The sequence below is a fragment of the Accipiter gentilis genome, chromosome 1 (genome assembly GCF_929443795.1).
Source record: "Accipiter gentilis chromosome 1, bAccGen1.1, whole genome shotgun sequence".
NCBI classification, from domain to species: domain Eukaryota; kingdom Metazoa; phylum Chordata; class Aves; order Accipitriformes; family Accipitridae; genus Astur; species Astur gentilis.
The window spans coordinates 22,680,494-22,708,076 of NC_064880.1; the positions used below are offsets into that span (position 1 = coordinate 22,680,494).

Below are 27,583 nucleotides of genomic sequence, written 5' to 3' on the forward strand. Positions count from 1 at the left end.
TACTACGAGAAAGGCATAACGTTAGACAAAAAAACTAAGCTAGAGAACAACACTGAATAAACTCTGACAGATGGTACAGCATGCCCTTAACCATAAAGACCATTAAGGTACTTGATCATATTGCGGAGAAGTCCCTGCATTTTCACAAAATGCGAATAACTCACCTATCATTTAGTTTACTGAGGTCCAGCTGGCTGTATGTGGAGGTAAATATAGCGTGGGGGATGCTTCCACCTCCTCCTGAAGGAAACATCACACAGCTGAGGCAAGAGCTGCACCACCTCCCATGTCAGCTCACAATCGTCTCAGCTGCTGATGGTTTGGGGAAAGTGACATCTGCAGGAGATGGAGACAGCTTGTTCCTCAGGGGGAAAGCCAAAAGCAGGGCAACCAGGCAGGGAACAGTTTGGAAATTCAGACTGAGGCCACCAATGGCTACTGAAGTTGGACTACATTTATAATCTAATGTACTAGACTAACTTAGTATGCTACTGTACTATAAAGATTAGAGAACAGGAGCAAGATGCAAGCAATATACTGAGGAAAAGGGGAGCCTGTCTCTCTCCTGTAGCATCACCCTTGACACTTTAAGAAACCTTTTTTTTTTTTTCTAAGTGCTTTGCTGTGTCTCACACCTTGTTAAAACTCTGATGCAAACCCATCTTCACAACCGTAATTCCTTCTCAATATACTCCTCTCCTCTCTGTGATATCCAGTTCCCCACCACATCCCCAAACACATCCCAATACTCCCACAACCTTGTAGACTAAAGGTGACTATCTCCTGCTTTTAATGGTAGCAAGTCCAAGAAAAACAAAAAAACCTGTGCGTACAAGCACCCTAAAGGCCTGTTATTCTAGGACAGGACAATTTAGCAGATCTAGAAACACAAGCCATTCTTTCTAATTAACTGTAAAGGGTCATTTTTGGGGTAAATACTGTCAGAGCTAAATTTAAAAAGAAAAAAAAGCTGTATCTAAGCTTTTCTGTGTCATATTTAATCTGCTAGTCTAAGTTTATTGTGAAATGTTTTTCACCATTTTCCTTCTTGACCACAACCTTATATGGTGTCAGATAAGCACTTGTTTGCTGCCACTGCACACAGAGGAGGACTGCAGCTTCCCAAGAATAAAGGGCATGCACTTTTATCTGTGACCACAGTTTCCATCACAAGTCTTTGCCAGAAAAACTAGAAAATGTAACAAAGTATTCCTGCTGTGGAAGACATGATAGTAGCAAAGCTGTGCTTTTGTCAACATAGCCTATCCTGCCCCCGGATAAATTCTGTTGGTAAATAAACATTACCAACAAAAGCACAATTTTGCTAGTGCAGCTGCACTTACAGGGAGGGCTTTCTCTGGTGTGGCTGTCTTGGTACAGATCACGTGTAATCTCACGGACAGCGGAAAAAGTTAGGGGTCATTTATTTCATGGCCTTCATGTTGTTTTTATATGGACCAGCAGCATCTGGTCATGTACCCAGATACCCAATGCAGAAAGGTACCAGAGAAAACTGGGGGGTTTGCTTTGCATTTGTTTTTTTCTGGTCAAATATTTCTGAAGTGGAAACAGTGGAAATCAGTTCAGGAAGGGCCAGATAGTCATGGCAGCCCTGTCAAGTCTACCATTGGGGTCAGCAACCCCATCCCTCTCCCTCCTTCATAGCCCCAAAATGTACTTGGAACAATTCCTCCTCTGCAGTAAGATCATTATTGTAATTCAGTCTGCTGCTGCTCTCTGACAACAGTACATGTTTTACTTTTCTGAGAACTGGAATATTCAGGCTAGTTAAAGTTTGGGCAGCACTGAGTAGCCCATAATATATAGGAAATCAGATTGAATTATCTCTTCGGGGTTTAATTTCAGTAAAATTTAGGCTCATTTCAGAACAATTACTAGCCCATAAGCTAACCTTAAGTACACTTTATTCCACATGTAATTTTCCTGTAACTGACTTACCCTTCAAAAAGAGGTTTTTCTTGTGAAACTGTCAGCAAACAACTGCTGTAACTGAGAGGCCTTAAAATAGTCAAGATGATTGTGTGCTATTTTTACTTTTTTTTGTTTTGTTTGCAAATCTGAAAATAAAACACCATTTTGAATCATTACGAAATGTACATCTGCCCTTTAAACATCATATGCATCACTGCAATGCACATTTGTAAAAAGCACAACATGCTAGAAGCGATTTTTAAAACATACGCATGTTATTTTAAATCTGTTTTTTGAAACTGTTGCAAGTGTCTTTTGTTCTATTTATAGTTATGAAATTTTAAAATCAGGTACCAGCAAACAAATACTCAGCAATTGTCCACCAAAACATACTAAAATGTTTGGCTTGAGTACTCACCTTTTTTCTCCAGATAACATTTTGCAATATGCCTCATGTTGGCTACTCATGAAGCAGAGTAAAATTTATTACCAGTATATTTGCTATTACTGATCCATAGGTTTGCACAGAATGTTTTCTAGTTTCCTTCTTTCCTTTTTGCCCATCCTTCTACTCTCTTCTTTTTGCTCCAGCCACTCATACAGTAGAAGAAACTATGCCACAGTATACAGGTTTACAGTAGTATTGGTACATTATTATCAGAAACCCTGTCAGCTGTAAGATGGGTACCGTAAGAAGTATCTAAGGCAAGCAGCAAGCCTGTTACTACCTGTATAATAAACTACAAAACTTCCTGTCCCAATTAACAGGAGCCATCCCTGCCCTAATTATCAGCAGCCATCCTGCTTCCTATGCCCTACAATTTAATAATGATATGTGAGTACTTTAAAAATTCACATAAATTTTGCAAATGCTTTTTGACAAGTATTGTGCTTATTTCCTTTTTTCATCCTCTGGTCCTAAAACTGAGATGGTGATCTATTTTAAGAAACTATAATTTATTAACAAAGTTTTCAGTTAATAAATTTATCAAGTCAAAAACCTTACCTGACAGATGATCGTCAAAACTGCTAGAAAGCTCGAACTAGTTACTGATCACAGTAATCGGCAATAATTTTAAAAGCCCCATTCTAACTTACTCAAGTGACACAAATTCCTCAATTTCTGCAATTATCTTCTACAAAATCTGACCTGAATTCACAGGTGCATTATCCACTTGATGTGCTTTTTTTCCATTCATATTCTAACAGACATATTACTGGCAGATATATTTACATTTTAGCAAGTGTTAAAAAAATATTCATACAGCACAAAGGATAAGCTCAGTCACTTCAGATAAGGAACTGTCACCTACTGTATGTGCAACATCTTGACCGACAAGACCTTCCAGGCACTGCAGAGATACAGACAAACACCAACCAACCATAAGCAGCTACACCTGCAAAGTAACTTCACGATCTTCACTCATCAAAATCAAGGAACTCATTGGCACAAGAGCTGTGTCATTCAGCAAGAGCTTGCACTTCTAATCCTCAATTCATGTCACAACTTTCAACGAAAGAGCCACAGACCCAAATAGATTAATTAGGTATATGTGATAATTCTGAATAAATTCTGGAAAAATCTTTAATTGTATATATGCAAATTACAAGCAAACAAAAAGGCTAAGTTCAGTAAATATATCTCTTTTCTAGAAAATAATATGCAACTCCGAAGAAAGTACAAGAGATAAAGGGTACGTATTTCTTCTTAAATCCCCATAAGGACATAAAGTATCTTAATGAGCTGAAATCTCATTTATGGGGAGCTCTCAGATGTGTAATGGGAAGGAGGCACTCCCTTGCCAGGTGGCATGTTCTGCTGATGGCCATGGAAGAGAATGAGTGTAACCACAAAAATGACTTAAGTGTTTTAACTGCCCACATATGCATACCCTCTGCCGGTTACATCAAGTGGCTTTTTGTGCAGGTGGAAGTTCCAATGAGAATCACTGAAGGTTTTCCCTAAGATTTTTATTAAATAAAAGATTAATTCATCATTAGCAAGTGTGTAAAACTCAGAGCACAAAACATTCTGAGTCACAAAGCCAGCATCACCCAAAGAGCTGACCCAGCCTTTGCTCACAGTGATCTATCAGCTGTTTTTATGGCCAACTAGTTGGGTGATTTTATTTTGCTTTTGATAGTAAGTCCCACCTTCAGGTTTCCCAAAGGTCTATTTTCTTTCCTGGAATGAACAAGCAAGGAGCAAAGTCAGTGCCAGACATACTCCCCAAGAGTCCTCTGGAGGTTCATTTAACTGCTCAATCACTTCTGCATTTTCAGCCCTTGTTTTACTTGGTGTTTATTTATTCCCCCCTCCCCCCTTTTTTTTTTGGTGCATGAAAGTGTTGTTTATTGCTAGGGACAAAGGGCTAAAACAAGAAGCCCTAGATGCAGTATACCGACAGAACAGATAAAATGCCTAGAAAAAGGAGTCTTCCTACATACAGCAGCTGACACCCATGGATCCAGGAGGTTAGTTAGTTTGGGGTTTGCCTTCTCAAATGGTTGATGGTTTGAACCCTGGAACTATTGCAATGGCACAAAAAAAATGGATTTCCAGCAATGTGGCATCCTTCAACACTGGGTGGAGACAACCAATTCATCACTGAAAGGAGAGGAAAGACTGCCTCTGAATTCCTCGGCTTCACTTTTGATTGCATTTGATTACTGCTTGCAGATTCTGACATTGTCTGATAAACATTTGTCTTAATCTGTTCCAGCCTTTTGACAGTCACAGTATCAGCTAGCATTTCATTCTCAGTGTTCAAGTCCATTCCCATGTCTAATACAGAAACATTTCTAAAATTGTTTTTTTTCCTTGCCAGTTCTAAGTGATTACTCACTGCCTTTTAGAAATCCTTCTAAATCTCTAAAAGTTGTCAATAAAATATGTCTCTGCAGCACATATCTCTTAAGGATCTTGTGGGATTTAATATTCCCTTAGCAGCTGTTATTTTTTAAGTTTATCTTCAATATTATGAGCTGTTTAAGCAGGAATGCAAACTAGTCTATTGTTGTCATCTGACAGTAATAGGTTTCTTAGGGAATTTATTACAAAGTCAGAGAGCTGGCTGGTTTGGAATATAGAAAAATACTTATATTTAAACAATACACTTTTGTCACACTTAACTTTTCAGTAATCTAAACCAAATGTAAAACCCACTAACAAAAAGAGGAAACAGCCCAAGAATGCAGGTTCTAACTCAATGTAGAAACAGGCATCAATGCTTCCCTCTCATGAGTCTATTAAAGAGTGAACCCATTAACTATGATATTGTGGATACCTCTGCATAAGCAATTTCTCCTTTCCTTTCTACAAACCACATAACCTCTAGCTTAAGTAAACAGTAACGTCCTCCTATTTTATTTATATGTGTATATGTTTGCTAAGGCATCCAAATGGCTGATAAGTAATGCTGTGGAAACCCTACAGATAGAGAGGAATAATAGGTCAGCATAAAGAGAGCACATCCATGCAAACAGCGTGCTAAGGAAGGCTATTAAAGGAATATGCTGAATCACTATCCTTCACTACCTTTGTCACAATTACCACTTATGCTCCTGTCCAGCTACACTTTCCACCTCCCCCTCAGTGCCTCAGGATGGCAAGATCTAATGGCAGATACCTCATTTTGTGGATTTTTCCATTGCTGAAAAGTTCTTCCAGGCTCTTTACAGCCTCTTCACTTGAAATGAGTTTATTCCAAAAACTTCGTTCTGAACTGGCATAAAAGTAGACCTAAACATTGTAGTATTTTAAAAATTATTAATGAGGCTATTGCTATTATTTGACTTCAAATGTACTGAGATGCTTTACCATTCCAAGAAATATTTCATACTCCTAGCTCTGACCAGATTCCTCCTTTTACCTACCTCCTGCTTTTGATGTAAGGATTCAGGATTCACTTTAGATTTGATATAGCTATTAGTAATTAGTAGAATGAATACATTATATAGGACAATCTGAGTTCATTATGAAGCCCAGCAAAGCTGTAAGAAGTGAAACATCATCTCTAAGCATTTACTACTAACGTTGCACCTGAAATAAAATATTTTGAATGTTCCAAAAGACATATATTATTCCCTTATTGGTAGATGACAACAGCCAGCGCTACTCAATATGGTCGTGTATATCCAAGAAGCAGTCAAGCAATATACAAAAACAACAAAGAAGAAACCTATGGCTTCAGAAGTATATAGAAATGCTTTCTTAAACAAAAAAATCCTGTACAGATTGGTTATATTACACCTAACTATGCACAATTTCATATAGTTAGCTCTGATCCTGAAAACTTTGTTAATATCATTTGTGAACCGAGTCCCTAGGGCATAATTTTCAGCTGAGCTACGGTTTCTGCATTTTTGTATATTTTATATTGTGTGTCATTGATGACTTGCAAACACAGACTATCCCATCTTGGGATCTGGCACTAGCATGCTGACATTGCAAAATTTAACAGCACAATTAAGGAAACACTGTAGACACCAGGAGAAGGGGTTTTTGGATGAGCATGACTGAAGTCTGACCCAATTCACATTCCAGAAGCACATCGTGGTTTTTTCAGTCATTTCCACCAAACAATATAGTGTGGTTATATGCTGTTTTAATATTCAAGCAGACACAGGATAACCCAGAAATAGTTCAGGAGCGCAGCACATTCTAAATTTGCACATACGCTTTTAAAGATGCTATTTTTGCAAGGTATACAGGCACAGGAAATCTAGTTTGTTCACTTCTGTCTCAGTGCCTACATTCTTCTGCCGTCCCTGACCTGATTCAGGTTCCCTTGGACTGCAGCCTGGGGCTTGTTTACTTGACAGAAATTCACAAGTTTTTGTTGGTTCTTTGCTGAGGAGACCAAACCCATTTTGTCACAACATGCTGACAGTTTGTCATGGTGGCTGTAGACACCTACTTTCGCTGATTTTCTCTAACACACTTTGGATACCATCCCCTAATGCCTCAACCTGGAGCTGCAAGCAGGTACATATGCTGACCTGCAAGTCAACCTTGTGTTAAGCACTCTTTTTCTTTCCCACAATCCTGCCAAATACATTACTGTCAATAATTTCTTCAGATTCTTCAACAGGAACTCCTCTTCTAATGCAATACTTCTTTTTTTCTTTTTCTTTTTTTTTTTTTTTTTTTTTTTAAATAAACCATGACCATTCTGCCCTTTTGCTTGCCCTTGCTAAGAGGAACGGAGGACCATTCCCTTCCCCACGCAGTCGCAGAGCCCTATCTCCCCAAGAACTGGGAATGATTAAATAAAAAATTAACTACAAAATGAAGTAGTTGGATTTTATACCAGGAAAGCATAGAGGGTTGGAAATATTTATAAGCACTTGGAAAGAAACTGTAACAGATATGCCATGTGATACTCTCTTGTAGATATCCAAAAAATGGAGAGGGAAAAGCCATCGCTATCCTAAATCCTCAGCACTGTGAACTGGTGAACATGGCGAATTGGTGAACACTGCTTTACAACCGCTCACGATCATAGTCATTTTGGAGAGTTTTTCGTTGGTTGGTTCCACCACCCCCTTCACTTTTCACCTTCTTCAGAATAACTAATACCTGTGCTACTTCAGGAAAGATTCCAGCTGCATTGAACCTCAGGGCAAAACCGTTGTGGAACTTGCAGTTGCAACTCCTAATACATACTGCTACTTCACTCCTAAAGATCATATAAATATAAATAAATCAAAGTATCAAAGTACCGTGGCCAACACTTACCCTCCAAGGACAGAAATGTAGCAAGTCAATTGTTCATGACTGCAAGTCACAGACAAACACTGACGACAACTAGAAAACCAGAGGCAGAGACCCGCACCACCTTCCAACTCCCTCCCTTTGCAGGGTGGGGCGCAGAGGAGGGGAACTTTTAGATGGAGCATCACAGTTGGATTTTTATTTCACACCTGCATTTATCCAACTCTCATTGTTTTGAGACACTTTACATACCAACAGGGTCAAGTCCTTTGCAGTTACTCTGCACTTTCTTCTTTCTGTTGTGATCTGCATTTATTCAGGTTTTTCCAGAGTGCCTGAAAAGCCGAGGGTGTACGTCATCTGTTCGCAGATGTGGTATTTATTGCTTGCATCAGGGATTTTCTGTGTAATACACTAAGGCAGGGCAAGCTGGCTAATTACTGCTGCATCCAAGTTCAAAGTTCAGAAGCAGATGTCAAACTTCTTAAAAATTCAGGATAATCTGGTTTTACTTTTAGTTTGGCTCATCAGAGAGAAAATCCCAAATCATGACATTTGATGCTGGCTTCCTCATTTCTGTCCCTGAGGTGCTGCGTAATTCTTGGGAAGCAAAGAAAATCCCAAAGCCTTGCCTACCTACTGTATAAGACATACATGTTACTAAAATGGTGTCTTTTTACTTATTTTTAAACTAACTATGTAGGATTCCACTCAGTTGCCAGTGCCGTGACTCAGCGAAGCCCCGTGCACAGAAACTCCCTGCTGGGACTCTTATGGCCCTGAAGGGAGGGAGGCCAGGTCATGGGCCTTTCCTCACAGAACAAACACACCTGCTTTAGGCAACTGTGGGACACACAGGACACCATCAGAAAGGGCTCCTGAAACAACAGAAATTGTTTGGGAGTGATGAAATAAGGAGCTAAGCACATTGCCTATGCAACCTTCAGATTTCAGGATGCTCTTTTAAGAAAGCTTGGTAGTGCTCAACTCAGCAACTTTACATTACTCCTCTTAATTTACACACAGGTTCAGGTGACGTCCTTAATTTTACATTAGAGATTCTGCCCGTCACTTCCCAATCTGCACCTCTCCCGCGCTGATACCTGGTAGTCTGAAAACATGCCCTACATTTCTAACAGCAAAGCTCAGGTGCTCTTTTGGGATATTTTCTCCCAAATCATTTTGGAACATGGAGTATATATAACAGAATTTCAGAGAACATCTGTAAATTAGTATCCACAGAACTATCAAGGGCATCTATGATTTCAAACACAGTATCCTCTATTCAGTAAGCAATTTATTTCAGGACGTTGACTCATTTCCTTAAAGCTTTTTCAGCTATCTGTTGTGACTGAAAAAAATTCAGAAAATTTAGAAGTACTCAAGGAAATGAGCCAACACATCCTGGAAGAAATTCATCCAATACACACACAATAAGACAAGTCACTCTTACATTTCTAAAGAAATGAGCAGGAGGAAGTTCTAAATGAACCTGAAATATTTTCTGTGAAAGACAATGTTTGTTTCCCATCATCGTAACTCTCCTTATGCCCACTTTAAAAGCAACATTCTCCAGTTAATCGGGAAGGTAAAGTGTTTTTTTGCTGGGTTTTTTTTCCCCCTGTAGAGACAAAAAACCTTCCCTGAAATAGTTTAGTGAATCTCCCCAATATTTAAATTAAAAATATTGCTGCCATTATGCCTCATGAGAACTTTCTTTCAGATCCCCAGTGCTTACCCCCAGGGGCATAGGGTCCATGGTCAAACTATACATCCCAAGACAAAGCCTTTTCAGTGAGATGCATAATGCACCACAGAACCACCTCATTACAGAGCTCTGGGGACGCTGGCTACCTGGAGGTCATCACCCAGGGGCAAGGAAACAAGAAGTCTCCAGCAACATAATCAAGTGCACTGTCTTGGAAAAGCTCGACTCTTTGAAAACAAAAGCAAAGAACCAGAAACTTTTACAGCCTTTCCAAGAACCACTCATCCCCAGGGTTTCATATTTCTGAATATCTGAAATCATGACAGAAACAAATGAAAAATCCATCTGCCAAACAACAAAGATTTCATTAAATAGTAGTTATGACAAATTCCTTTTGCCCTTCTCTGGATTCTCACATACTTGTGAAGCACAAAGAATACAACTTAAGTATTTTGAGTATTCTCAGTCAGTAAGTGAAAAAAGGCAATTTTTCATTAAAACTTTTCTATGCCCTTGTCTACTAGACATGAATTTAAGCAGCATGACAATGCTGAACAGATGCCTTTGGCTAGATGTTTACCAAGTGACAGTGTATGTTCATGTGCTAGGCTGGCAAAGGTGCTAAGCCTCTTCTTTCACTTGAGACACTCAATCCAATGCACACACAGCCTCTGGAAATGTAGCAGGGTCCAGACATGGTACTGAATCTCCCAGAACACGTTTGCCTCTCAGAACTGGCTGGTATGCTATCTCATGAACGCCACCCCACTCTTGGAGAAATGATCAACTGGGGCTCTCACAATGGAGGGAAGCTGCACCCCGAGTTTGCAATACACAGTCACTCTTCAGACAGATTCAATCAAGACAGTAAAGTCTCTGTGCCTCCTTCTCATTTCCTCCATTACTCTTGACAGTCTTTCCAGTCTGGATCAGTGTCTGCTCAGTCTTTCCAGTTGATTGCCTTGGACTTCATTTTTCTATGTGATGACTTCTCTGTATCAGAATATCCCTTGATCCCTGTAGGTAATTTGTCATCTTTACCTGGTCTGGCAAACAAAGAGGTTTCCAAACCTTAGCATGCCCCTTTACAATTCACTAACTCCTTCATCATACACGTGTTCTTAACGTGCCAGTCCCAACATCCAGAAATATTTCATTGTTTTAAAGCTTTTAAAACTTTTTTAAAGCTTTTTTCAAAGTTTGAAACTTTTTAAAACTTTTTTCAAAGTTTGAAAGCTGAGATCCAGCTGCTCTTCTAATGATGTAGTTTCACATTGCAGCTAACAGTTACAACCACCGCATCAGCAGACAGCCCGCGGAGGAGCAGCCTCACACCACCTCCTGCCATGCTCCACTAGACAAAGCAGTCAGTCAGATCAGCAAGTATCCAAAGGAAAACTATAATCAAATTAGGTGCAACCCAAAACAACACTAAAACTCAGTGGTTTTTTTGGAGGGAGGATGTGTTAGTTTTCTCTAGGGCAAAGCAGTTCCAGCTTCGTGATCATCTTAACGATGTTTCCCATTCAGACTCCCCCTCACCTTAACACAAGAAATCTAGTATAAAAATACAAGGAGAAGTACAAAGGAAGAAAGAGTAACTGAGTGAGAAGGGGTATACAGACTCCCCAAACCAACAGAAGCAAAAATAAAAAGGCTGTGGAGCTGGGGAAAAAAATAAAACAAAATAATCATTTCATCATTTCCTACTTCAAATTAGCTTTTTTGTTTGTTTGCTCACAGTACCTGGACTGTCATAAACCTAAATTTTGACATATTTCCACACAACCTTCCATTAAAAGAAACTGAGTGGCAAGAGCAGAAGTGGGATTTGGAGAAAAACAAAAAACAAACAAACAAAAAAACCCCACCACGCTCAATGCAAGCCAGTGTATCCATTTAAAAAAAAAAAAAAAAAAAAATTAAAAAAATAAAATCAAAGACTTTTTTCAGGTTATGTAGTTTATTACTATAAAGTTAATTTTCAGAATGAAATTGCTCAACCTTTGTCTACGCAAAAAGAGAACTGGAGTAATGCTAAGTGGTAATTCAGATCCTTGAACTCAGCAAGTGGGACCTCTAAAGAGCAAGTTCATCCTTCTCCACTATTTTGAAATCAAATACTTTTAACAGGCTCTTCTCATCGTCAAAGAATCATAACACTCTAGTTTTAGCCAAATGCCATTTTTAGATTAATGTACTTCACATCTAACTACCCAAACATAGCTTCAATTTGTTCACAATAACTGGAGTTTCTGGTGAGTATATATCTACAAAATCACAAAGACGTTAATAAATATTCTTGAGTACCAAATAACCTACCTCAAAGTAATTGGTAGTTCATACCCTAGCTAAACGGAAAACTGTTTTCCATTGGAAATTTAAATGGTATTTTATAACAAAGTCTTGGATTAACTACGTCTAACTGCACAGCAGTCTTAAGTAAAAAGACATTATCCAAGCGATAGCATCTTACTAATCTATTCTTCATTACCTCTAATGCAGTAGAAGCAGAAGAGTGAAAAGGAGGTTGGAAGATTGCCCAGGATCTTTGCAATCTACTTCAGCAGAAGAGAATTTAGAATTTCCAGGATAAGTTAACTCCAGAGTAATGCACTGTAGACAGAGTTTTCCCATAATAACCAGAAAAACTGCTAACTTGTCTTCAGCACCATCATACCATATTCAGAGTAACAGGAATGACTTTTTTCTCCATGCACTGCCTAGACCTTTTTCCTCACACATATGCTTTTTTAGTTTTGTAATGAGATGGATTATTTCTTCAGGGTTAAGATTTACCTCTTAAACAAAAAGGATGCCGATATAGTTACTTATAGTCTCAAATCTTTAAGCTCATGTCATGAAGACGAGAGGAGACAAAGCCAAACACTGCTTATGACAAGTACTAAATGGCTCTGCAGATTAAACTGAATGAGACCAAATCTAAAAGAAACACAAAGATCATGTTGCAATTCTTTAGAAGGGATATCGTTTTACAAGTGCCAAAAATCAAAGCAAATTATATTGAAATCACCACTAGAAGTCAAAAAAAGAGATAAACATCTTGCTTGTTAGCATAAAGTCTCACAATTAAAAAGCTTTCTCTCTCTCAGTGCTAACATGCAACAGCAAAAAAGGACTACAAAACTGTGTAGACTAATGAAGGCAAAGAAGCTTTATTAATTTGTGTAAGTATCTTGAAAGCACCTACAGATGATAACATTTCCATGATTTCTTTTATGTTCCTAGCAGAATATTTTTAAAGAGCAGTAACTCCCTGGGATTCTGAAGGCAAAGAATAGAACCTAGAATTAAATGCAACTAGAAACAAAGGCTCACCAACTCAACTACTCCCAGCTATACAAGTAAACACAGAGCATAAATAAGTAATTACCAAAAGTGCAATCAGACTTGCATTCCCATTACAGCAGCCTACAAATCACACCCCATCACACCCTCTCTGCTGGGGTCACTGCTGCACATTGCAGCTGAGCAGGCTGAGTGGCAAATTACTGTCAAAAAGACAGTCCCTCTGACTCGTGGTTACATACTCCTGCAGGTTCCCTGCAGCTACCGCTGCTGCTTTCCATCATCCCATTTGAGATGCTAAACCAGCACAGAGCTGTTCATATTCTTGAGAGAGTAAAAGCTCTGCCAGCTTAGTGCTGCTCAGCCAATGGGCAGTAAATAGTAGCACCGAAGACCGTAATCTACACTAATCTGAAAGGCGGTAAATTTTATTTAACTGCTTGAGCAGGGGAGAAGAAGTGTACTCAATTAAGTGTGCTGTAATTAAGACCGCTTTTCAAAATCGAAATCTTACGTGTTACTGACTTGGAACATCTAGCTGAATTGACAACAAAAGTCAAAAAGCTATTTGTATCATTTGGTGAAATGCCACTGATGTCACGTGGGTTGTTTTTTATTTTACTTGCCAAAAACATATCATGGGTGTGTTTGGGTTTTTTGAAGGATGAAAAGTGCATTGTCCAGTTTCCTATTGCTCAAATAATTTACAAGTTAAAGAATACATCAAAGAAAGTATTGTTGACTATACATTAAATTCAATCCCATCAATACCTCCTAAAAATCTTATTCGTTGTTGACTTTGGTAGATTGTTGCATCCTTATCCAGTATCTTGAAAGCAACTGCCTGTCTGTAAGTCTACTAAAATTCAGAGGTGCATCTATGTTGAAAAATTTCGAACTGAATTTTCCCTCTCCCCGCAGGCTACCATCTGCTGAATTATGTCATGCATGAAATTCTATATACAAATTAAACTACATTGAACACAGAAAAATGGGATTGTTTTGTTTCTTTTTTATGAAGTCATTACTGGATATTTATCTCAGTGACAACAGTATGTGCCTGCTATTGCACTATAACGTTTTCCTATGCATATTTCATTTTATAAAGCCAAACCCATTTAGGGTTAACTGGCTTCATATGCGAGAAACCGCTTCTACATTTGATGGCAAAGATAAAACATTGCTTAAGATCCTGATCTTGCAAGGCACCAAATGTCTTTAATTCTTAGTTCTCTTCACAGATGACACCTAGTAGGTCCAAGCTTTCAGTTTTAAACTGTCTAAAATTATCCTCAAGTATGACTTGACTCATGTGAACCACATTTATGACCATCAGATAAATTCTCAAGGAAGGAAGCACTTAATGGAGCATGAGAGTTCATACCATATTCAATAATGGAAACTTCTAATGGCAACTGAATAGCAATGATCAAAGAATCAGTCAGGGAAAACCAGAAACTGAATTTCTAATCACACCTTCTGTAAGAAAACTAGAAACCGGTGACCTGTATCTATCAAACATTCTTCTGTTAAGTTAAAGAGGGCATGATGTTAACAGTGACATGCAAGAAGAGATTAAGATGAAACTGAATTCTTAAATAGGCTCTTTAAGAATAAATATCCTTTGTCCATTTCCCTTATGATCTGATTATATATCCGCATAACTTTTCAAGTTATTTTGAATATACTCTATACATTTTCAAAACAAGGTCCTTTACATTCACTGAACACTTTACAGTATTTATCTTGCTTCTTCCAGGCAAAAGTAATGAATCTTTATTGTAACTTTTCCTCTTCTCCTTACTACAGTACATGGGAAATGACTGTGTTATTTTTATGGAAAGTGTAGGTTCATTTTTTTGCATTACCACACAATGGAATAGAAAGGATTAAATTATTCCCAAGGTCAGGGAAGGAATGAGAAGGACAATGAACCTACTGATTTTTATAAACTTTCAAGGACTACCGACACATTAGTGATGGAATGAGTGATTACTGACTCGAAATACAACCAAAGACTAAGCAGTTCGACATTAACTCTGAATGACTGCTACACAAAGCAGGCAGATCTCATGAAGGGAGTTTGACTAGACCTTGAAACAAAGCTCTGAAGCACGGGATTTGCTCGCCTGGGAATTGGCTGCCCACCAGAGTGAGAGCGATGGAATCCTGGATGCTGCTGGGCAAAGAGACAAGAAACGGTGCCAATGCAGATATTTGTAAGCTTTGTTTTTCCCAGGGAGTAAAGGCTAGCTAAGCAGAGTCAGTTTAACCGCACTCTTGTAGCACCTTCACACCCCATCAGCACCACGCTTATGCCAAACCGGCAAATTGTACAAGGGCTGGACACCACTCAGGCCCAGCTGAAAATTTTTCCGTACCAGAGGAGCTCTAAGATGGTCAGATCTGGCCATTCTCTGGATCTTTTTTTGCTCCTCAAATAGCGTAAGTTGCCAGATACATCTTCATGAACTTTGCTAGGAAAGGAGGCCTATCAAGATCAATATTGGCACCTTCAGTAACCTCCTCCAGTTATAATTTAAGAATATGTGTATCCAATATCAGTATATATTAAGAGGTTATATTAAACATATCCTCCAATAAAGTGTTAGTTTCAGAGTTCTCGTTATGCGTGTTTGTCATCTTTTTAAGTGCTACTGGTTTTAACTACACCGGTCACATCCTTAACATACTGTATTTAACACTCAGCTTGTAACACTTCTTCATTAATTCAGATTCTTACAGTCATGGATAAATCCGTGCCAGTGAAGGAGCCAAGAACTTCATAAAAAATTTACAGCAGAAATTCTAACACTGTGCATAATGCAAAACTAATCCATAAACTATTACTTACATTAAATAAATCAACAGATTAATTAATGCAACTACTTTTTCAATCCAGTTGTCAGTGATTGGGGATAACTGTTTTTCCCAAATTATTTTGAAAATACTGCATGGCATGTTAAGGTTTGATGATAGAAAACAGCTCAGAAAATGTCTTTTCAAAAAAACAAAATGAAAGCCAACCTCCTTCTAACAAATAAAATAAGCTAATGCAAGGCAGTTTTATGGTAAAAGGGAGTATTACAAATTCAGAAGTGTACATTGTTTTCCATTATCCAGTATTTGTATTTGCCATCTTCCCACCTGCTGGAACAGCCACTAACATCAAACAGGCAGGGTGGGGAGAACACTGCTTTCTATCCAAAAGATTATAAATGCTGTCATGCCAAAACCTCTTGCGGTGGAAAGATACTGACAACACAGCTGAAAGTGTCCTCCCTGGAGTTACATTTACCCAGTTTTCAGGTCAGAGGTATCCAAAAATTTGAAAAACACAATTAACTGAAAAGTTTGGATGTTCTGGCAACACTTTCTCTGTCACAGCTTGAACTTCTGCCAGACGTAAATATCATCCTACAAGATTCTAGGTTTTGTTTTTATTTTTTAGCAGAGAAGCAACTCTTTTCTTCTTAAAACAAATATAATGAGTGTATTTTAATGTAGTGAATGTATCCTTTATCTATCTGCTGCATGCAATGGAAATACATAGAGGAAGCACCTTCTATTCATGTCTTCCAACTTTTGCTGTAAAGAGAAGGTATAATGTTGTCCATACACTGATTTTTGAGCAAAATTTACTAGCTCACAACTGAGGAGGAGAAAGTACCTAAGTCTGTGTTGGGAAAACAGTAGCTTTGTAAGCAGGTCGGGATCTAGGAAGAAAGGAAAGAATAAGATTGAAATGCAGTACCTGGAAGGAAAGCTTCTGATGACTGTTGGTTTGTCACAGATTTATTTTATTTTTTTTTAAACTACTGTAAACCTCACCACATATGATCTTAGGATACAATTCCTATATTAGACTACCTTCACTTTGCATTATCCCACTCAAGAGGTGGCCTTCCCCTAAATATCACTGTCACCAGCAAATGAAGTATTTCAAAGCAGCTTTTTTCACACACTTTTGCTTATCATCACAAATATCAACATCTGAAAGACACAGACTAGTGCCAAACCCAGATGCAGGCCAAGATGAATTCAAGTTCTCTCCTGTAAGCCTACTTATTGTTGACAATGAATTTAGCTTTGTTATACATATTATTTAAGCATACATGTCCAGTAGGAGTTTCACTGACATCTCAACATGCATAGGTATGGCTCTTCCAGAGCTTCAGAGCCATAGCTGGTCCTTTTGTTTATTTTTTGAAGAGAACAAAATTACCACAGTGCTTAGATATTCAGATGACATCATTTAAAAAAACATAAAAATAAAAAAAAATCCCCAATGGTTGATGACAAACAGCGCAACACCAGCCTCCTAGAAGCCGAAGCCAAAGACTCTACCATGGAGCCAACTGGGTAAAGACCTGACTCTTCTACACAGAAAGTCAAGTCCATGGTTTGCAGACTTCAGCAGCAGCCAAAATGAGGAGTAACCACAAATTAATACTGTTATGCCTTGTAATTTGACAATAGACATTAACAGTACTGCTCAGATTTTAAATTACAGAAGAGTACTCATATTGCTAGAACAGGAAGGAGGGGAAAAAAATAATCAAGTGAATAATCAGGCTTTTCTAGAAAATAATACAGTTATTACTTTATATGTTTTCTATAATGGAAACCAGAGAAATCTTCTGGGAATAAAGTATCTTAACATTTTATAATCTCTCTGTCTAATGTAAGCCACTATTTTAAGTGTATTAAAGGCAGTTTATGTGAAAGCTTTTTTCTTTTCAATCTTGTCTGACCTGAAATGGAAAGGCTCCAAACTCCATTACCCTAGGAGGCATAGTATAAACCTAGATCCTATCTAAATTGCCCTATATAATTTTGCATCAGGTTTTTTTTTGTTTTATTTTTGTTTTGTTTTTGTAATGCTATTGTGGATCCATGCTGTAGGTATAACAAAAAGACAAGCAGCCTGTGAAAAGCAGCTGATGGAAACAAATACAATGACCTTTGATAGCCAGCATTTTAAATGTGCTAAGGATCTCTAGAACAAGGGCATGCATCTCATAAATAGGACTCCGTAAATTAGGACAAAAATAGGCCAACCTGCGCAATTTGGCCATGGGAGTTAATCTATTTAAACCAAAAGTGGGGTTTGCTTCTCTCACCTGACTTTTTATTCTTTATTTTGTACTTTCTGATTTCTTTAAATATAAGACTTCATGGCAACCCATAAAACTCATCAAGATTCAACTTCCCTCAGCATCCCACAAGCAGTGGAGAGTCCACTTGCTCATCTTCTTAACAGTTCTCACTTCCCAAGGAAGTCCTGGTATGCTGTTGCTACTATAACACAGTAGCAAGAAAACTGGGATGTCTCACAGTCCCTTTGAACTGAATATCCATTTCTCTTCTTTGATTCCAACTGGGTCCAATACTTTGCACAGCTTTACTCACTACAGGACTCCAGAGCCTGACCACTCTTGCCATAGCAAGATTCAGATTCCTCTTAATTAGAGGAAAAAATGTCTGTAAAACTCCAATCGCTTAAACACTGCTTGGAACAAGCATTTTTAAAACACACAGGTACAGAGCAAAAGCTGGGTCATTACTGGACAAGAAAACTTCATGGGTCTAACAGGATGCATAAAGTGTTTGTTAATTTCTGTAGTGTTTCACCACTTCAAAAGAGGAAGAAGGCTTTCAGTCTAAATCCTAGTCTAGCTCTTAAAAAAAAAGTTGAAAAAAATTGAGAGAATGGACCTCTTCCTTCTTTCTCATTAAGACAGAAAAACTGAAAATTTGCCTTTACTCCTTAGAGTAAGCATAGGTACAATACCTCTACTAAAAAGCCCCCTCTCTGAATTTCATCCCATCTTGTCACTTTCAAGTGACAATCTTCATAAACAGACCTGAAGAAGAAATAAGAAGCCCATTGTAGGCAAAGCTTAAAGCTGAATTCAAAATTACAAACCTGCATTTCAGATTTGACAATTTTCATGCAACACTGCCTGATTTACCTGAAGAAGAGCTAAGACTCAGAAATAACATTTCTCCCTTACATGTAGTCTCACCAGGACACCTGTGCTTTTATAGATGTGTTATCTGCATTCTCCACTAATTCTGTAGCTAGAAAGCTGCTTCAACAAAACTTGATGGACAAGACTGTTCAAGAAGTGCTACTGATACTTTTAAAAGTACAGAACGAGAAATAGTCAGGAAAAAGGATGTTTGCCTTCACAGAATACACTGTGTTCCTCACATACACTTTTCTTCTGGTAATCCTTAGGAATACACTGGAGAAGAAAGAGACCCTCTGTACAAAGCAGTCCCTCAACAAGAAAACAGATCACATTTTAGCTGTACACAGTGATGAAACAGAAGATAGCAGCATGGTACTAAACCCATCAAACTCACACATGTATCTAAAAAAATTCCATACAAAATTCTAGAAAAAATGACCATGAATTTAGCTATGTAGAATTTTTCAGTTAGGTTCAACTTCTTGCATTTAAAACTGAAAGACCAAAAGTTATTGCAGAGGAGTATCCTGAGGACATTATAGTCAATTAATGTCTAATAAAATATGCAGTCTTTTCTACAAAGTATTTGTTCATTTATGACTTCCCTCCCTCTTTAAAAAAAAAAAAAAAAAAAAAAAAAACATAAGTCTGGAAAAAAAATTCACACATACTGGAAAAAAAAAATAAAAATCAGTCCATCAGAATAAGACAATTCTGTGTTTCTCCCCTTAGGCTTTTCTCTTTTTAAAAAGACAACATCTATTTTAATAACCATTTAGCAGGCCAAACATTTCACTGAGGTTGTACTCCACTAGAAAAAGCTCCATCTACCATTCCCTAGTGTAAACCAATCATCTGTGAACCACCTAGCAGCAGAGGCAGTGACTCTGATGACTGACAGTCTTGTGACCCACTGCACCAACTGATGTCTGGGTGGTTTGTAGTCAGTCTCTTAAAAAGAAAGGCATTTAAAAAGTTCGGTGGGATTCCTAGTGAGCCACTGCAGTTTTAACCATGCAGTAAAACCACACTTGGAAGCACAGAACTAACTGCTTTCTCGTGATAGAAAACTAATGAGAGCATGCTAATTGGATAAATTAATGAATGAAGAGGCAAGACAGTTTCCCAGTGTGTCATTTTCAATTCCTTTTATAACGGATGTATTCTATGAAATTAATTTGAAGTGAAAATGTACGTGGATTGCTTCAGACCTTTGCCAGGTCTCTCTGTACCAAAGCCTGAGCTCAGAATGATGCTCATATTCACAATTCACCTTCTCTTCATTTACAGAATTAACAACCACTTTCTTCCCCCTTAAAACATTGATCCAGCTTTCACGACAGTTAATTGTGCAACCAACATTAAAAAAGAAAAAAGCCACAGGAGTGTGCTTTTGGTTATGCAATGTATTATTTTTTTTTAATAAGAGCAAAACATTTGCCTTTTCTGGTTCCTAGCTCCTTGAAAAATGGTGCTTTACTAGAAGATGTGGGGGAACATTGGAGGTACAGCAGTAGGCTGGCACAGTGCCAGTGCTGTCTTGTGTTAGTGTCCACACACAGCTTGGGCTGCCTTCAGCAGGCAATGCCAGAGGAGAGTGACTTTGTAAGTGAAATGGTTTTCATTTTAAAGAAAGAACAGGATGGATAACCTCAAGCAACTATGTTGAATATTAATAAGGTGTTTGAGAATGGAGCTTTTATTTTTAAATATATTCACCCACAAACATCCTCTCCCGAGAAACTAAGAAGTGAGTGTCCTCAACTTCCAAAGGAGTAAGTGGGAACTGAGGGTACTTCGTGGTAATTATTACAAAGGCCTGAAAATCCTGGATTATACCCTGTGGGATTTAATTTACATTAGCTATGTCTATAACAGTTATGCAAATGAAAGGTTTTGAGATCATACTCTTAAAATTTTTTTATCATTTTTTATTTTTAAAAGATGCTAGATACTTCAAACAGTTTATCAAAAAAACTAACTCAAAGACAGACAGGCATGGCTATCAGGCTGAATATATCCTTACCCCTCTGCTGTAAAAAATGTGCAATTCCACCATTCGGAATGATGAAACCGTGAGTCTTAAAGGAAAGACTCTGCTCAGATCTATTTTAAATCAGTAACAAAACTCTTATTAGCACTCAAAGATTTCAAGTGGCAGTGGAGACAATGTGAACAAGTTCCTGGACCTTTCATCATTTAAAAAGAAAACAAGAAACCCAACATATTCAAACATTGGCATTACACAGCAGCATGGTGGGGGTTTTAGGCCCAAGAAGGCATAAATTTGGCTCTTCCTTATAGGATTCTTACCCTGTGGTAACTTAACATTACTTTGTACTTTAGGGGCTCAACAGACTGAAAGTAGAAATATTTTTAATCATTAAAGTAGGATAAAAATCACTTACAGCCTACAACTAGAACCAATGGGAATTTTAGAGAAAGATGCTGTACTTTAGCATCTTGAATATCAATCCTGAAGTGCTGTGAACCATGAAAAAAAACAACGGGAAGGGGTGTCAAACCTTTATTCAGACAAAGCTCTCAATGTATTTAAATTAGTATGTTTAAGCTCCATTTAGCAGTCTGTGCATTTTACAGCACAGATCACACTTCAGTTGCTAACACTGTTGGGAAGATTCATTTCTGTTTATTATGGAGACACTTCATTTAGGTGGGTTAAATGTTAGCACATCTCCATGGTTTATTCCAGGAGAGACTGCAGCTCATGCAGCAATTCCAATACAGCTTTTATAACTAGGTAAGCACTGGAACAGCACAAGTCAATATTGTCCAGTTTGTGGAGCTGCAGTAATGTCAGAAAAAAATATCAGACAAAAAAAGAATCAGAACTGGAAACAGCATCTACACAACATGTAACATTAAGAGATGCAGAGATGGAACATCTTGGAAAAAGATGGCACAGCAAATACCTCTCCAAAATCCTACTGAGATCAATTTCATTGCACTAAGCTTAGCCCAGCACGGACAAAATTCCAGTGGTCAGATCTGTTTCCACCAGTTTCTGCTATACCTGCTTTTGGCAGGTTGAATTGACAGTTCCTTTCTACACTAGTAATTAGGTTCAGAGAAGCAGTGCAATTTTGAAACAAATCAACCTACCAGTCCCACTTAACTGAGCACTGGTTAAATTCAGAAAGTAATTTTAGTGCACATGAACTGCACTGCTTCAGAAGACAACTAAACCCCATGTGCCACTACAGCTACCCACTAGCTATACTCCAGGTCCTAGTGGGGACATAAAGACTGTCCATTGGACAGCTCCAAACCACACACACAGCAGGGATGTTTCAATCTAGGGACTTGATTAGACATAATACAAGGGAAAATCCCAACCCAAATATGCTGCTGATGCTAGGCTCTCAGCACCAACTGCTTTGACCTACTGATCCACTCCTTTTGAGCCACACCATTTGCTAATGCACACACTGCCCACAGGCCCTTGCATGCCAGCCTGGAACTCTTTCCAGCTCTCTCCTATAAAACATCCTGAACAGCACAAAAAAAGTACATAAAAGAATCTCTTCAGAGGATTTCCTTCTACAAAAATTCTTCATAAACAGAAATTCTCACTCCTTCAGAATTGATACAATTTCAGTTCTACATAATCAAAGACTTATACAAAATACCTTTTCACAAGTGTTAAGAATTTACTTGACCCAAAAAACTGTATAAACATTGGATGGTAAGCATGTCAAGTTACATGATGAATATGGTACTCCAAATTTTCCAGTCTGTAAGCCAGCCACCAGCAAAGTTGAAAACAGGTAACTGCATGCACATTTGTTATTTAGTAAGAATGCATTTCATCTTCTAGCAGGTCATTGTGGAACCATACCTACATTAATCAGAATCATGTTTTTACATAGTTCACTGCACTAAGAAAAACAAAGAGAAATCCAAGGTAATTCTCTGCAGTCTTACCTCAACTTTAACCTTTAGATTAATTACATAGTGTGCCAGAACACATATCAAAAAAGGAAATATGAAGTGGGAAAAGAACAAGAAATGCACAGAAGTATTACAAGATGGTTCTAACTTACCTATGTGATATAGTCCTATCCAGTCAGTCGGGTCTACTTCTTCCTTAATATCCCAGAAAATGATGAGGTTCTGAGATTGTCCTAAAGTGTATTCATACATACTGGCTGTCAAACTAGACCTGCTATCTGAGGTCACTAAATCAGTGTCGCTGTTGGCACGCTGCAAGTTCATGTTCTCAGCCATGGTTCCCTGAGATGCCAAACTCTGCAGATTCTCTGGGCTCAGAGTATACCGTAGCTGTGGGTTGCGACGTCGCACAAAAAGCAGATGTTCTCGAGCTGAACTGGCCATCTCTTCTCCGCTTTTGTCAATTTACGTGAAAAAGTTGTTGTTCAGAGATCTATCATGAAGAAGAAAAAAAAGGAAGTGTTGAAGTGACACAGCAGGTTACTCAGTCAAATATTAAATGGAGAGGCATTGGGGCAAAAACATTCATACAGAAGCCTAAAATGGACTGAGTAAAATCTTTTACTTCATTGTTTTACCACTGCAGCCACCTTAGTGTCTGTACATTAAAAAAAAAAAAAAAAAAACAACAAAAAACCCACACATGAATCACTTGTGACAAAATTCAGAGTTAACCACACACCATTAAATAACTTTTATAAGCCAGAAAGCAACAGAAAGCAAAACATCCAAGACCATCTAACAAGCAAGAACAGCCAGAGTAACAAAGCTCATTTAAGTCTGGCAGTAATCTAAAGAGTGAAGAGATAATGAACTCATCATCTTCCACCAAAGAAATCACAGCAGTGTATGATGTACTTTCACTTAGATACATTAGTTTCCAACAATACTCTCTATGCACTGTATGTTCAGAATCAGTAAAGTGTTGAAAGTATTAATAAGGTTGGACATATTTCAGAAGAAATACGGTATCACGGATTTATGCTACTATGAAATCATTTTGTAATGATTTTATTTTTTAAGATACAAAGCATAGCTTCTGAGATCCTCTATACCATACCAAACCACATCAGACTGTTGACAGGGGTACTTCAGACTACGGATATATATTCAATTAGCCCACATCAGTTTATCTGTGCAGTCAGATTGTGTTGTTCTTCATACATCAGAAAACAGAGGCCTTACAAATTCAACAGCTTTCCTCTAACCCTGGAGAGACACTAGAAGGTCTTCACTGAAATGGTCATGCCAATATCATCACAATACACGTTCAGAAGCAGAACTTGCATCTCATTATCCATAGCTACTAAAAGTACCACCAGATGAAAATAAGCCCTCACATTAGTCAAAACTTGAGATAAATCATCAGAAAGGAAGGACAAGAATAACAAAATATTAAAACAGAGGGAACAGCTTATAGGAGGATAGAATTGGTGACAGGTAACCTCATGCCATAGAATGAACATGAAAATTTCTTAATCTAAGCTCCATGACTTCGACCAAAGCTGTTTGCCTTTTTCAAAAGCTATAGTTTGTACCATTGTTGTTTCTGTATTCTACACAGGAAATAAAATGGTCCTTATGTGGCAGAACCATTTGCTTTCAGAAGAAACTGATTTTTCTGGTAATGTGTTTTTCAGTCAAAACTGTGAAAATGATCTTCTGTACTATATTCACCTGGAATAGGAACCATGTATTTCCTCCAAAGCCAAACCAAACCAAAGCAGTCCTCCTGCCCAGTAGTAACTCCAAAGCTCACCAGGAAGAAATTGTGTCCTGGGGTCCTTATACTCTTCATACAGTTTGAAAATAGTATTTCAGCATTTCTGACCAGACTGCAACTTAACCGTTAACAACATAAATTATTCCACTATAGCATCTTCTGAGGGATGTATACTGCAGGAAAGATCTCCTTAGTTTTATACATACAAATAACCACATATAAGAAAAATGTGTGCACGTACACATATAAAAAAAGCAAGTAAGAGGTACCTGTGTATTATTCTTGGGCTTTCTTCTTGGCGTCATAGCCTTCAGCTATCGTACACAGATATATTTGTTCTCTTAAAATAACCCAAGCATTGTCAGACAGTGCCGAGTGTCACCTGCTATAATGCTCCTTGTTTCAAGCAAGGAAGCCTGTAATGCAGAATTAGGTAGAGCCCACGAGAAGCAAATGGATTGGCTGGCCACTTCCATAGTATTATAATTGTAATTAGACCTACAGTACACTACCGCTATCAATTAAATATCTGACAACTGGTTTATTAAACAGAAACCTCTGCCTCTAGAGGTCAAAAGATATTTAATTATTAAAAAGAAAAAAACATGTAGAGCACTTGGAGATCCCAAGATTGTGATTAAGAAAAATTCATTTAAAAAAAAAAAAAAAAAAAGGCATTTTCATATTTTGAGGATTTTCTTTTCCTGTTTATCCCTCTTTCCCAACATGATGAATCTTCAAAAACTGCCGCTTCCCTTTACTTCTACTTCCCATCACTCATCTTCAATTTTCTTTTTAATAACATTTCAGTGTATGCACTCTTCCAGTGTATCACAAATTCTGCTATTTTTCAGCTTTTCTTAAATTGGAGAAGTTTTGAAATATTAAGAACTAAAAAAGGGGAAAAGTAAAGTTCAACTCATCCAGTTGTATGCAATTCATCACACACTGTACATGGTTCGGCATCAAAAATTGCAGAAAAGGAAAGAAACAAAAATTCAGTTCAATAATTCTACATATACAGAAGTGAAATGGAGATTACTTCACAAAGTATGCAACACAGTCTTTCCTGACATGAACAATGTTTTGGCTGTGTACGTGAAACATTTTACTTTTGGTGCTGGATGTCAGCAGTGTTCACTAACTCCTTCTCTGTCACATTCCCGTACACTCTGCCTGTGACACCAGTGTCAGTCACAAAAAGAAAACTTTGGTATAAAGGGTCGTCTTAAATGAGAGTCAGGGAAGTTAGTATCTTGTTTCTCTACACAGAGTACTATTCACTAGATCTGAAAATCCTGGATGACTTTGAGACCAGAAGGGTAAATAAGAAATAGCCACCAACTTCCCTACAAGCCAGTGAAACACACAGGGATCAGCTAGTCAATGCAATCATCCCATCCCCCTTTGTTTCTCGTCCCCCTTCTTTTTTACTTTGCAATCTGGGCAACAGCACATGCTAACAGTTAAGTCTTAAATATCACAAAGAGTTGTACACCCTTGTCAGAAAGAGACCTGATTTGCATCTGAGCCTGCCCACGGCAGCAAGCACATACACCTGCCTAAGTACCACTGACCTCCACACTAGGAGATTGGGCAAGATTAATTAACAGACTGACAGTGTGCTATTAAGTAAATTTCTTCTGTCCCACAACTAAAGATTTATGTAATTTTGAACTATTGTATATAGGTTTTATGGCAGTAAAATCACTGCAAAATAAGTGTCATGCAGGAGGATTACAAGTTAAAGACAAAGTTTTAATAGGAGGGATGAAAAAATTTCCTTCAGCTGCAGAGCAGTACACTGTACCCGGGACAGCATGGGCATTTGTTGGAACATATTGAAAATTTATATGTGGCAGATGGACAAACTCATCCATGTTTAAGGACACATGAGAACTAACTTGTACCAGCTAGGGCTATCCCACAGTTTGAGACATGAGAACAGCCTGAGAAAAATGCTAACTCCTTTGCAACAGTCCATTTTCTTAAGTCCTAATTGTTATCACTCTGGTGAATCATGGACATCATTACAGTTTCTGAAAGTAAAGTAAACCACAAATCTAAATGCTAGGTAACTTCTCTGATACTACTCATAAATCCAAGAGTCTTAAAGATATGATTTAAACAATGATCTAAAAAAAAAAAAAAAAAAAAAAATCACGTAACTTAAAGCCATTTAAATCAATCTGCAACAAACAAGTTAACCTCGCATGTAAACGGGCTCCTATTATGGAAAAAATACCTCCAAAAATTCAGGACTCATAAGGTTTTAGAATATTTCCAAAATTCTGTGAAATAGGTTGTAAAGGGGCCCTAGTGTCAGACAATACTCTGCTATGTAGCATCTCACAGTAAGCTGGGAGGTTAATTAGGGAGATTTGTAGAGAGAAACATAACAGTCATATTGTAAAAGGGGAAAAGATGATTGCCATAAAACCCAAACCATAAGAAGTCACAGAAGGGAAAAAAGACCCACTACTTAAATTATTTGCAGTCTGAAAATTCAGTCTGAAGATAGGAAGAAAACCTTACACAGTGCCTTCCTGCCTACAAAATGAATTGCTTATTTGACATTTGGCTAACGATTCCTTATGTCCGTCTTTAATAACATAACAGTACACTAACATATGCATCCTACCAGAGACTGAAAATAAGAGTTATCCTCCCACTTCCAATTCCTGCTAAGCACCACTGAAACAGCATTTGCACCCAGCCTGTACTGTATAGACAATGCCCACAATTAGCTGTGTGCACCTGCGCTGCCATGAAGGTTTGGCTAATCAGGCTGAATGTGATTAGAGCAGCGATTTCGTTAAGTATCTGACCAAGCTGGCAAGGAATATTGTTTCATGAAGGCAAGCCGAAATGTGGAAAATTAATCAAAAGCACAGGGAAAATATAGGCATTTGAGAAATCAGCAGATACTAACTTTAGCAAGTATTTTAGTTGAAAAGTAAAACCTGTACTAAAGCTGCTTATCCATATCACAGCGTTTTCTTCAGTATTTGACAAGAAGCTTAGAGAGAAATAGGGCTGATTTCTTCTTAATCTCTAAGTGGCACAAGTTCAGGATTATTTCTATCTAAATACGCTCCTCAATTACTAATCATAGAGAGACCGGAACTAGCAAAAAGTTCCACTTAACATACGAAACACAGACAGGAACAATCCCCTTGCCCAACCTTCTTCACTAAAGCAGACTGAAAAGAAACGTCAAACCATTTCTGACATGCAGTCAAACA

The 27,583-nt window shown here is 38.0% G+C and overlaps 2 protein-coding genes across 3 annotated transcripts in view; both read right to left on the bottom strand.

Annotated features, from left to right (window-relative positions):
• The window catches only part of LOC126053268 (splicing factor 3B subunit 1), a 647,576-nt gene that overhangs the window by 262,240 nt on the left and 357,753 nt on the right, over nt 1–27,583 (bottom strand). The window lies entirely within an intron of this gene.
• HECW2 (HECT, C2 and WW domain containing E3 ubiquitin protein ligase 2) overlaps nt 1–27,583 on the bottom strand; it is a 175,759-nt gene that overhangs the window by 95,565 nt on the left and 52,611 nt on the right. For both annotated transcript variants that reach the window (XM_049797445.1, XM_049796758.1), the window contains exon 2: nt 22,708–23,048. In XM_049797445.1, coding sequence (XP_049653402.1) covers nt 22,708–22,999 — 292 coding nt within the window. In that variant the 5' untranslated portion in view covers nt 23,000–23,048. The remainder of the gene's footprint in view (nt 1–22,707; nt 23,049–27,583) is intronic.